We start from the raw sequence: 12,632 nt of genomic DNA on the forward strand, positions 1-12,632 counted from the left end.
GTCCCATAATAGGACGAAACGGCCACCCAGTGCTTCTAGGTTTTCCATGGTGATCTAGCTTCAATTGACTCATGATTTCAACTATGAAAATACTAAATTCATATTAATTTGCACCAACGTTTTTGTTTGCCCTTTAAGATAAGAAAGAAAGTTATATATAGGGAATTTGTTATTTTATTTCTACGTGATATGGATTCTAACTTCTCAACTTAACTTCTTTTATTTTCAGATCGTTACACAAATTAGTGTATCACTTCTTCGACATTCTGATATATTACCAGCTGATAAAGTATTCTACGAAGCTGGTATTGATTGTCGTCAAGTTGGATGGAATAATATGGCTTTTGTATTTTTAAATCGTTATTTAGATCTAGTTGAAGCTATTGAAGATCCGGAAAATTCGTCTAATTCTTTAGACAGTTCAGACTTCCAAGTGAGTGTTGTATGTATGTATATATGTTGTGTAGTAATGTGTATGATTTTCATAGGGATTTCAGTACTGGTTTTAATATTGAATTCATATAAATTTCGAATATGTTACGTAGTCAGATAAAACAATCCAAACAAAAGTCTACCATATGTGAAGACTGGGGTACTTTATCTGTCCAAACAACAGGATAAATCGTATAGGTCTGTAACCAAATAGAACCTGATACACTCCTAATACTTAATACTGTTCATCAATTTATATGTTTTTATAGAGTTGAGATCATGAGTCAATTGAAGCTAGACCACCATGGAAAACCTGGAAGCACTGGACGGCCGTTTCGTCCTATTATGGGACTCCTCAGCAGTGCGCATCCACGATCCCGCACTCGCGAGATTCGAACTCAGGACCTACCGGTCTCGAGCCAGAGCCCTTAACCGATAGACCACTGAGCCGGTATCCAACGGTGTTAATGTCTGACTTCAACTGATCCACGAAATTGAGCAACCATTCACCAATGTCATCAGTGAGTTACTATCTCACAACAGACCTGGTTGAACTCCACCGGTTACTGCTTCTCACTAGAACTCCAGGAAATACCTCATAGAGTCAGTCACTAGTGAGCACATGATCATTATCAGAAGGGGTTTTGTGGAGATCTCAACTCTCACGCTTTAATACGATCGCGCATTTGTCTGCGCCTCAATGGACGCAGGAAAAGTACACTAAGAAGACCCATTAGGATTGAACTGGAAGACGAGAAAGCCAAATGCAGATTCCAGAAACAACTGAGTTCACATCTAGGCAGTTCTGTAAACGAGACTGACCCAGATGCTGCTTGGAAAGACATACGAACAGCTGTGGAAACAGCAGTAACATCTATTAGTCATTTAAACCATAGGGCTCCAAAAAACCAGTGGATTTCCTCTAAGTCTATTTCACTGATGGATTCTCGTAAACTCATCCCATCAGGCTCTGAACATGACGAAGAGCGTAAACAAATCAGATCTAGGTTAACTAAAAGTCTAAGGAACGATCGTGAGCAGTGGTGGGCAACGAAATCAAAAGAGATGGAAAAGGCAGCGGCTGTAGGCAACACCAGGCAACTATTCAGACTAATAAAAGAAACCGGAATTAAGAAGTCAAGTGTAAGTGAGACAATCTCCGAAAAAGACGGAACCCTTATCTGCTCTCAACCCAAACGTTTAGAACGATGGGCGGAACACTTTAAGGAGCAGTTTAGCTGGCCTTCAGCTACTGCACAACTACCCACTATTCCCAGAAAACCTGAATGGAACATTGAAGTAGGCCCCCCGACCCTACTTGAAGTTCAAAAGGCTGTAAGTAATCTGAAACAAGGAAGAGCAGCTGGTCCAGATGGTCCAGAGGTCTTTAAATATGGTGGTCCAATTTTAGCGATTAGGTTGACTAATATTCTGGCTAAAATCTGGGAGACGGATGTAATCCCATCTGACTGGTCACAATCTCTGATTGTCCCAATATATAAAAAGGGGTCAAAATCATCCTGCGATAACCATAGAGGGATTAGTCTGACTAACATAGCATCTAAAATACTAGCCTCAATAATTATCAGGCGCCTAACTAAGACTCGTGAACTGCAAACATGAGAAAATCAGGCTGGCTTCAGACCTGGTCGTGGCTGTATCGACCACATATTCACCATTCGTCAAGTTTTAGAGCACAGACACGCTTATCGGCGTCCGACAATGATAGTTTTTCTTGACTTGAAAGCAGCATTTGACTCTGTAGACCGAGAGGTTCTGTGGCAGTGTCTGTCATTAAAAGGTGTACCTCAGAAGTACATAAACCTTGTGAAGGCTCTTTACTCGAACACTACCAGTCGAGTGAGAGCTTATGGCGAACTGTCATCTGATTTTACAACCTCGAGTGGTGTCCGTCAAGGTTGTCCACTATCCCCATTTTTGTTTAACTTCATTATAGACCTGTTGCTGGAAATAACACTCTCGTCGACTGAATTTTCAGGAATTGATCTTCTACTAGGAGGTTCACTTATCGACTTAGAATACGCAGATGACATAGTCCTGTTTGGTGAAGACACTGACAAAATGCAGAGTCTTCTGTTGGAACTCAGTAATAATGCCAGGATGTTTGGGATGCGTTTCTTCCCATCCAAATGTAAATTGTTACTCCAGGACTGGCCTGCGTCAACACCCGAACTAAGGATAGGGAGTGAAGTAGTCGAACGCGTGGACAACTTCACTTATCTTGGAAGTCTGATCAGTCCTAATGGGTTGGTGTCTGACGAAATCTCAGCACGGATTCAAAAAGCTCGTTTGGCTTTTGCCAACTTGCGTCACCTATGGCGAAGACGAGATATCCGTCTATCAATTAAGGGACGAGTATACTGCTCAGCAGTTCTCTCTGTTCTACTTTACGGCTGTGAAACATGGCCATTAAGAGTAGAAGGTACTCGTAGGTTACTAGTATTTGACCACAGATGCCTTAGAAATATTGCTCGCATCTGCTGGGATCACCGGGTAAGTAATAGCGAGGTTAGACGCAGGGTATTAGGGAATGATGGTAAATCAGTTGATGAGGTGATGAATCTTCATCGACTGAGATGGTTGGGCCACGTGTTACGTATGCCTGAACACCGATTACCACGACGCGCAATGCTGACTAGTGTAGGGGATGGTTGGAAGAGAGTTAGGGGCGGCCAAACCAAAACATGGCATCAGTGCTTGAAGTCACTAACTTCTAGCCTGAGCCATGTTGGCAGATGCAGACTACTTGGTTGGGGTCCGCGTGACTATCGTAACCAATGGTTGGAGACCCTAGGTGACATGGCTCAGAATCGATCACAATGGCGTATGTGTATACACTCTTTATCTTCCCTTAAACCTTGAGATTAAAATTGCTTCATATCTGTCTTTCTTCCTATACTATATCCTTATATACAGCCTTTCTTTCATATATTATTACCACTAAATTAACTACTTCTATGAATCTGGTGTTGATCTTGTTGTGCTAACGAGGTATGGCAACTTGGACCGATGCATATATGTGCCTGGTCCTACGTTGTAGCTGACTGACTGACTGATATGTTTACTGAATCTTAATAAATTCTATTTTTCTATCTCATTCTCCATTGTATATATTCATTTAGGGTACTGATATACCTATGGAAGTACCTATTCCAGAAAATCTTTATACAACTAATAAAGAACATGAATCAATACGTGAATGGATATTAACTATATCAATGGATCATAAACTTGATCAAACATTACCAAAAGATGAAAGAGGTGTTTATATAGCTTCATTAAATTCATCTAATACTGGTTTATTATCATTACCATGTATTATTACAGGTTATCCTATACTTAGAAATGGTATTCTATTTGAACCATCTAAAAAAGGTGCTATTCAAATAAATTGGAATAAATTTTTATATATAACAAAAATGACTAAATCAATTGAATGTTTAAATGTTAAAGAATTTATTGAACAATGGTGTGGTATTCCTACATCCAATGAAATATAATATTATACATGTATCAGATCTTTTCCCTCTTTTAAATATTACACCCCTTTAACTGTGTTCTTTTTTGGGGGGGGGAGGGTCAAATTGAAACTTATACCCTTTGTGTACATTTAACTAGATTTTATTCAACGAAAAATTTCGATTTTGTATTTGTTTTTGTTTATATAGGTAAGTTATTTTTAAACAGTTGCTTCTTAATGTTTAATTTTCCCTTTCTTTTTATTGTAAAAGACTACATTTCCAAAAACAAACAAAAAATAGATAACAAATACAAAAAGATTTTTTAGAAGGGGGTTCTTGTGGAGATTTTTAAAATAATTTTATAGTTGAAATCATGATTCCATGGAAGCTAGACCACCAGGGAAAAAGTGGAAACACTAGACGGCTGTTTCGTCCTATTGTAGGACTCTTCAGCAGTGCTCATCCACGATCCCGTCTCGCGAGATTCGAACCTAGGACCTGTCAGTCTTACGCGCGAGCGCTTAACCGATAGACCACTGAGCCGGTATCCAACGATGTTAATATCTAACCTCAACCAATCCACGAAATCGCGCGACCATCTTTCATTGTACCGAGGTAGATACTTGTCTCTACCTGACATGGATTAGCTCCACTGGTCACGACTACACACTAGAACTCCAGGAATTACCTCATGGAGCCAGTCACTAATGAGCATATGATCATTATCAGAAGGGTTTTTCGTGGAGATTTTAGTAATTTCATGTGGTTGAAATCATGACTCAATTGAAGCTAGACCACCATGGAAAACATGGAAGCACTGGATGACCGTTTCATTCTATTGTGAGACTCCTTAGCAGTGCTCATCCTTGATCAGGCCTTGCTAGGTTCGAACCCAGGAAATATTAGTCTCCCGCCCGAGCGCTTAATCTCTAGACCACTGAACTGGCATCCACTAATGTTAATGTCTAAATTCAACCAATCCACGAAATTGAGCGACACATTCACCATTGTCTTCAGTGAGTTACTATCTCACAATAGATCTGGTTGAACTCCACTAGTCACTGCTTCTCACTAGAACTCCAGGAAATACCTCTTGAAGCCAGTCACTAGTGAGCATATGATGTTGTTTTTTGCAGTCTCTTAGACTGAATATTTAAGTAATATATAATGTAATAAATAAATTTGATTTATATAATTATGATTGATTATTTTACTGTTTCACAATTAGATTAAATTATAAAAATTAGTTCACAATTTATTAGTCTACTGATAAATAATATGTGAAAGTAGTTATTTTAAGATGATTAGTTGAATTGTTTTGTTAGAATAAATTGTAAGTTGTTATGATTTAATTAGTTAGATTCCCTGTCGAAAGGTCAAAGAGAAGTCCAGAGTAACGTTTATTATCAGTCAGAATAGTTAGTTCCATTCTATCATTTCTGTCAGATGTCCCGACGACATCATCGTCGTTGGAGTACAAAATGACTTTTACAAGAAAACTTTATGACATTACAGAAACAAGACACTCTAACAAATTGTCGTAGTAGATCATTTTAGCGCTCACATCCGTAAGCTAAATCAAGCTGAAAAATACTTCATTACGCCCGAGGGCATCACAAGAAAACGCAGCAGATAACAGTAACCGTCTGCTCTAACTACTCTCAAACAAACACTTAGTCCTAGCAACTACAAACTTTGAGCATGACAAGAGATAGTGTCCGAACTGGTTACTTCCAACACCAAAACAACAGTGGAAACAAATAGGTCATATCACCGTCACCCATCGTTTGGAAGGCTTGACAGAAGACTGACATTTCTTTTCAACTACAAGCTTGAACTCTGATCAGCTAAGATGATTGGAATACTAGTAAGAGTTTAGGAGTCGGATGTACTTCTATCTGACTGATCTCGATCGCTGATTGTCACAGTTTATAAAGAAGGATAGCAATCTTCTTGTGATAACCATAAACGAGTCAGCTTGACTAACAGTGTTTGAAATATTGGTATCTATAATCACCCGACGCTTAACTAGAGCTCGTTAGAAGCGAACTTACGAACATCAGAATGGTTTCACACGTGAACGTGCATGTATGCACTGAATATTCACTTTCTGTCGGGCTTTGGAACACAGGCACACTTACCAGCGAACAATTATATTTGTAATTCTTGACCACAAGGAAGCATTTGACATTGTCTACTGAGAGGTTTTATGAGAGTTTATCGCTGAAAGGTGTACCAAAGAAGTACATTAACCTTGTGAAGGTTCTCTACCCAGACACTGCTGGTCGAGTCAGAGCTTATGGCGAAGTTTACCAGAGTTGTCTACTTCAAGTGAATTGCATCAAGGTTTTCCACTGTCAACCTTTTTATGTAACTTCATCTTAAACGTCCTACTAGAAATAAAACTTCTTGGTGAGACTGTAACTGATGGATGAACTAATGAAATTAAGGAAAGCAAGTCTTGGCTGAAAGGTATTTTCGCACTACAGCTGATGTTTGTTCATGACGCAAATCCTAACTATTATTCCCAAACCTAACTTCCAACTCTCAATCTTTGTTTCAGTTCCTCACACTTACTTATATTCCTCTTTTGATCTCAGAAAGTCGTTGAATTTTCTAAAAGTCACTATATATAACCTTTTAAGTGTTATCTATGTGTATTCAAAGCGTGTATCATTGATCCAGATAATTCTTCACGATCGAAACCGTATAGTTCATTACACACAAACCCATGATTCTCCAGTTAACTGCTGTACGTTGACCAAGTTGAATCGAACATTATGGTTTTAACATAATATGTTTTACGTCTTTAAATGTTATAATAAACGACATGAATTCAAATTCCAAGTGAAGAGAAAGGAAACTCGTTCAGTTACACCGAATTTTGTTGTTAATTACATAGAGAATGACGAAACCCATCCATAAAAATTATCACTAGCTAATGTCGCCCCAACTCCGCCTGTAGCTCCTCTGGGGGTTACTGCCGGTCCCAAGCCCAGGTAAAGGAGGAGGGTTGGGCATGGGGTTAGCGACCCCATCCCGTAGAAAATCAACTCGCTAAAAAAACGCTAACCAGAAAAAATCATTTAAACCTTTCAAACTCTGCCCTGGGAGTAAAAGGAATAATTATGACGTCTCATGATGAAAGCCGAGTTCCTTCGGAAGTCATGAGGCCGATGCACCTTCTTACAACCAGAGCGACAATTTTTATAGGTACAATGTGGGAGACCGGAAGAGTCTTCCAAATTGCTGCAGAAATGAGAAAATACAACCTGGAGGTTCTTGGAATCAGCGAAACACATTGGACGCAGATTGGACAACAACGACTGTCTTCAGGAGAACTTCTGTTATACTCCGGTCATGAAGAAGAAAATGCCCCACATACACAAGGAGTTGCATTGATGCTGTCCAGAAAAGCACAAAATGCACTTATTGGATGGGAATCTCATGGACCAAGGATCATCAAAGCCTCCTTCAAAACAAAGAGAGAGGGCATTACAATGAACGTCATCCAATGCTATGCGCCTACCAATGACTACGATGAAGACGCTAAAGACCAATTCTACGATAGGCTGCAGTCGATCGTCGAGAAGTGCCCAACCAAGGACCTGACAATTCCGATGGGAGATCTCAATGCTAAGGTTGGAATGGACAACACTGGATACGAAGACGTCATGGGACAACATGGAATGGGAGGAAGGAACGAAAATGGTGAGAAATTTGCAAACCTATGTGCCTTCAATAAACTGGTCATAGGTGGCACCATATTCCCACACAAAAACATACACAAAGCCACTTGGATTTCACCGGATCACACTACACAGAATCAAATCGACCATATCTGCATCAACAAAAAGTTCAGGAGGACGATGGAGGATGTGAGAACCAGAAGAGGAGCTGATATAGCATCCGATCATCATTTGCTGGTCGCCAAGATGAAACTAAAACTCAAGAAGCACTGGACAACGGTGCGGACAACATCACAAAAGTTTAATACGGCCTTTCTTCGAGATGCTGACAAACTCAACGAATTTAACATAGCCCTCAGCAACAGGTTCGAGGCCTTTCATGATCTACTCAATGGAGAGGGGACTACCATGGAGAGCAACTGGAAAGGTATCAAGGAGACAATCGTTTCAACATGTCAAGAGGTTCTGGGCCAAAAGAAGCACCATCACAAGGAGTGGATCACTGTTGGTACACTGGATAAGATTGAAGCAAGGAGGATCAAGAAGGCAGCAATCAATATCAGCCGAACCAGAGCGAAAAAAGCCAAGGCACAAGCCGAATACACAGAGGCAAACAAGCAAGTGAAGAGGAGCATCAGAACCGACAAACGTAAATATGTGGAAGATTTAGCAATGACAGCGGAAAAGGCTGCAAGAGAGGGAAACATGAGACAACTGTATGATACAACAAAGAAACTTGCTGGAAATTACCGTAAGCCAGAAAGACCAGTGAAAAGCAAGGAAGGCAAAGTAATCACCGACATTGAAGAACAACGAAACAGGTGGGTAGAACACTTCAAAGAACTCTTGAATCGACCAGCTCCACTGAACCCACCCAACATCGAAGCAGCACCCACAGACCTCCCAATCGATATTGGCCCACCAACAATTGAAGAGATCAGCATGGCCATTAGACAAGTCAAGAGTGGCAAAGCAGCGGGACCAGACAACATCCCGGCAGAGGCACTGAAAGCAAATGTAACAGCAACTGCCAAGATACTCCACATCCTCTTCAGTAAGATTTGGGACGAAGAACAAGTACCAATAGACTGGAAAAAACGAATTCTCATCAAGATACCAAAGAAAGGCGATCTGAGCAAGTGCGACAACTACAGGGGCATCACTCTTCTCTCAATACCAGGAAAAGTCTCCAACCGAGTATTGTTAAACAGGATGAAGGATTCCGTGGACGCCCAACTTCGAGATCAACAAGCTGGATTTCGTAAGGATAGATCGTGCACAGATCAAATCGCAACTCTGCGGATCATTGTGGAACAATCAATCGAATGGAACTCATCACTGTACATCAACTTCATCGACTACGAGAAGGCATTTGATAGCGTGGACAGGACGACACTATGGAAGCTTCTTCGACACTACGGCGTGCCTAAGAAGATAGTAAATATCATACGGAACTCCTATGATGGACTAAACTGCCAAATCGTCCACGGAGGACAACTCACCGACTCGTTTGAAGTAAAGACCGGTGTTAGACAAGGTTGCTTACTCTCACCCTTTCTCTTTCTCCTGGTCATCGACTGGATCATGAAGACGTCAACATCTGGAGGAATGCACGGGATACAGTGGACAGGCAGGATGCAGCTTGACGATTTAGACTTTGCGGATGATCTGGCTCATCTATCACAAACGCAACAACAAATGCAGGAGAAAACGACCAGTGTAGCAGCAGCCTCAGCAGCAGTAGGTCTCAATATAAACAAAGGGAAAAGCAAGACTCTCCGACACAATACAATATGCACCAATCAAATTACACTTGACGGAGAAGCTTTGGAGGATGTGGAAACCTTTACATATCTGGGCAGCATCATTGATGAACACGGTGGATCAGATGCAGATGTGAGGGCGCGGATCGGCAAAGCAAGAGCAGCATACCTACAACTGAAAAACATCTGGAGCTCAAAACAATTGTCAACCAACACCAACATCAGAATTTTCAATACAAATGTGAAGACAATTCTACTGTATGGGGCGGAGACGTGGAGAACTATGAAAGCCATTATCCAGAAGATACAAGTGTTTATTAACAGCTGTCTACGCAAGATACTTCGTATCCGTTGGCCAGACACTATCAACAACAAGATACTGTGGGAGACAACAAACCAGATTCCAGTGGAGGACGAAATCAGGAAGAAGCACTGGAAGTGGACAGGACACACATTGAGGAAATCACCCAATTGCGTCACAAAACAAGCCCTCATATGGAATCCTGAAGGTCAAAGGAGAAGAGGAAGACCAAAGAACACATTACGTCGGGAAATGGAGACAGACATGAGAAGAATGAACAAAAACTGGATAGAACTAGAAAAGGAAGCCCAGGACAGAGTGGGTTGGAGAAAGCTGGTCGGCGGCCTATGCTCCATTGGGAGTAACAGGCGTAAGTAAGTAAGTAAGTAAGTAATGTCGCTCCGTTTATTCGTCCAAGGTATTCGTCAACTATTTAAATAAGGTATTCATCTACTTAAACTTAAAAGGGGTTGTGACTTACGGCTATCCGTTCGTTTTAGACAGTATCTGTTCGAGGTCGATTATAATTTGCCTTTTCAGTTAAGGTTTGTGTTACTAAAACCTAGACTAAACTTTCATTCTAATGTTGTATATCGTAATTGGACTGGATTAGAGAGGGCTGTTACATTTAATTATAAGTTTGATCGTGATTGATTTACTTTTTCAGTGATTTCGGATCAAATAATATGGCTGATTAAACGCTATTTGAGTAATTTGTTACTCTAATATACGTGGTTATGACTGAGAATATACATTTATTCCTACTCTTTGTTTTTTTTGTGTTGAAATATATTACCTATCATAAATGATAAGTAACATCGCCTTGTTGCATCGAACCATTAATTCTATCAGCTTATACTTCTCTTTTGACCATTTGGTTCGTTATTTCATCAGAAAAAGTATTTTTCAATCTTTCATGGTTTGGTTACTTTGTGCTAGTCATTATCTGTAGCTTGATTCATCTTAAACGGCCTCACCGTTTTCAAGACCTGTAATCAACTTTACTTTCATGAAATTTAGCAATTCCTGTTCGCAAAAGCTGTATGCTGCACCATTCGTTTTTGCACGTTTCAAATATTTATTTTTTCTTTATTCACACCTTAGCATATTTACTATCATCCATAGACCTCACGACTAAAAATGTATACTTTCAGTGTGCATACTACTTTTTGTTATGTAACTAGACTCTCAGACAAACCTCACCATCTCGTTTTAAGGCTCCACACGTAACTAAGCCATTGGGTTGAAAATGTCGATCAAATTATATGCTGAGGTTTTTCCGATATTCACGCGCTTGCTGTGAGATATGTAGATCCTGTTTACTAATCCTGCTGGGGTTCATGGATATGCATGGACTGAAAATTAATGAGCAAAAGTAAATTTTCAACGGTAATACAAAGATATAAATCATTTTATTGGTTAAATCGTTCCACATTGTAGATTACTCATTGTTAAATTTTAAAAAATGTAGATATTTTCATTAATCCAAAGATTTTGGAATGGTTGAATGTACAATCGTTCTAACTATTTGTTTATCGTAAATGTATCCTCTTATTTTTTCAGCTGAATAAAATATCACTAGACCAACTGATAAATATTGAACCCATGCAAATTTGATGGTATACCAAAATCCTGGATTAGTACTATAAAACAATGTTAATAATCATATGTTATACAAGGAATTACAAAATGTATTAACTAGAAATGATGTATTATGGCAAAGTTGGAGAAATCTAAGTGGTTAATGTTTTGAAACTGATCACCAGCAAATCATCTTTACTGCTACTCATCAGCTGAAAGTCCCTCTGTGATGTTAGAAAATTTATACTTTATAAAATATTACTTATATGTTCATTCGATTTCAATTGGTCGGTGATTTCAATCAGATATTTCTGATCCTATTGACCTTGATCGGATCACTGGACAGACACAAATTTATTTTCTAAAACTTGGTTGTTACTCAGCCAAAACTGTTAAGGCGGAATTCAAACAGTAGTTGCTCTCAGTGTCCAAACATTTTGTTTGAGATTATTTATTCAATTAACGTCGACTGGCTCTAAACAAAACATGCTTATCATACTTATTACCTACCAATTAAAAACTAATAATGAATTTGCAGACTCATAAAAACTAAACACATGCAAAATTTAGGACTTTCATATTCTGAAATAACACAGAAAAAAAGAAGCAACAACAATGGATATATATTGAGGTAGGAGATTAATTGTGAAAGATTTGGTTTGTCTTTTGTATTATGTCATCATACATTCAAGAGGAGTTCTGTACCACAGATTACTGATCTATAGATTTTCAAGTAAAAAAAAGCGAGTACTTCAGCAAAACTTTCGAAAGACAGGAATGTCAATATGCGTGGAGACTAATATTCGTGGAGACGAATAAACTATTCATAACATCACTAACTCACTTGATATGTGAAGAAATATCGTCCTATGACATGAGTTGATTTGATTTAGAAACCTCAATCAATAGGCAAGAAACAAAACTGTTATGAAACGATACATTATCCTAATGAATAACATTTTAATAATTTAAACAATAGGGTAACGCATAAAAAAGTAAAATATGAAAGGTAATATGAATAAGACGAAATAAACGAAGTGCAAATGTACATTTTTAAAAATGAGAAAAATTACACGTATCTTTGGTAATATGGCTGATCGACACTATAAACTATTGATCTACGGTACACAATAACAATAAGAATCATTATGGACTGACATGTGATTAAACAGAAACTTATCAAATTATATGATACACAGAGATTTTTCGATCAAACTCCTAGGGTGTAAGTTCAAAAATCAGTTATCCACTGAGTCAATAACCAATATTCATCTTAATGCTATACTGTATAATTTGATTATCAATAACTATAAGTTATCAGTAACAAGTAATTTGAATTAATGAAATCTGTTTCATTTTTTGTCCGGTCGAACGCTTCAAAGTA

At 38.9% G+C, this 12,632-nt stretch overlaps 1 protein-coding gene across 1 annotated transcript in view; it reads left to right on the forward strand.

Moving 5' to 3' along the window:
• The window catches only part of Smp_203530 (uncharacterized protein), a gene marked incomplete at both ends in the record, with an annotated part of 21,409 nt that extends 17,456 nt beyond the window's left edge, over positions 1–3,953 (forward strand). The window contains 3 exons of the mRNA XM_018788982.1: positions 230–433; positions 3,576–3,714; positions 3,781–3,953. Coding sequence (XP_018654471.1) covers positions 230–433; positions 3,576–3,714; positions 3,781–3,953 — 516 coding nt within the window. The remainder of the gene's footprint in view (positions 1–229; positions 434–3,575; positions 3,715–3,780) is intronic.
• Between the last annotated feature and the right edge of the window lie 8,679 nt (positions 3,954–12,632).

The sequence above is a fragment of the Schistosoma mansoni genome, chromosome W (genome assembly GCF_000237925.1).
Source record: "Schistosoma mansoni strain Puerto Rico chromosome W, complete genome".
Classification (NCBI taxonomy): domain Eukaryota; kingdom Metazoa; phylum Platyhelminthes; class Trematoda; order Strigeidida; family Schistosomatidae; genus Schistosoma; species Schistosoma mansoni.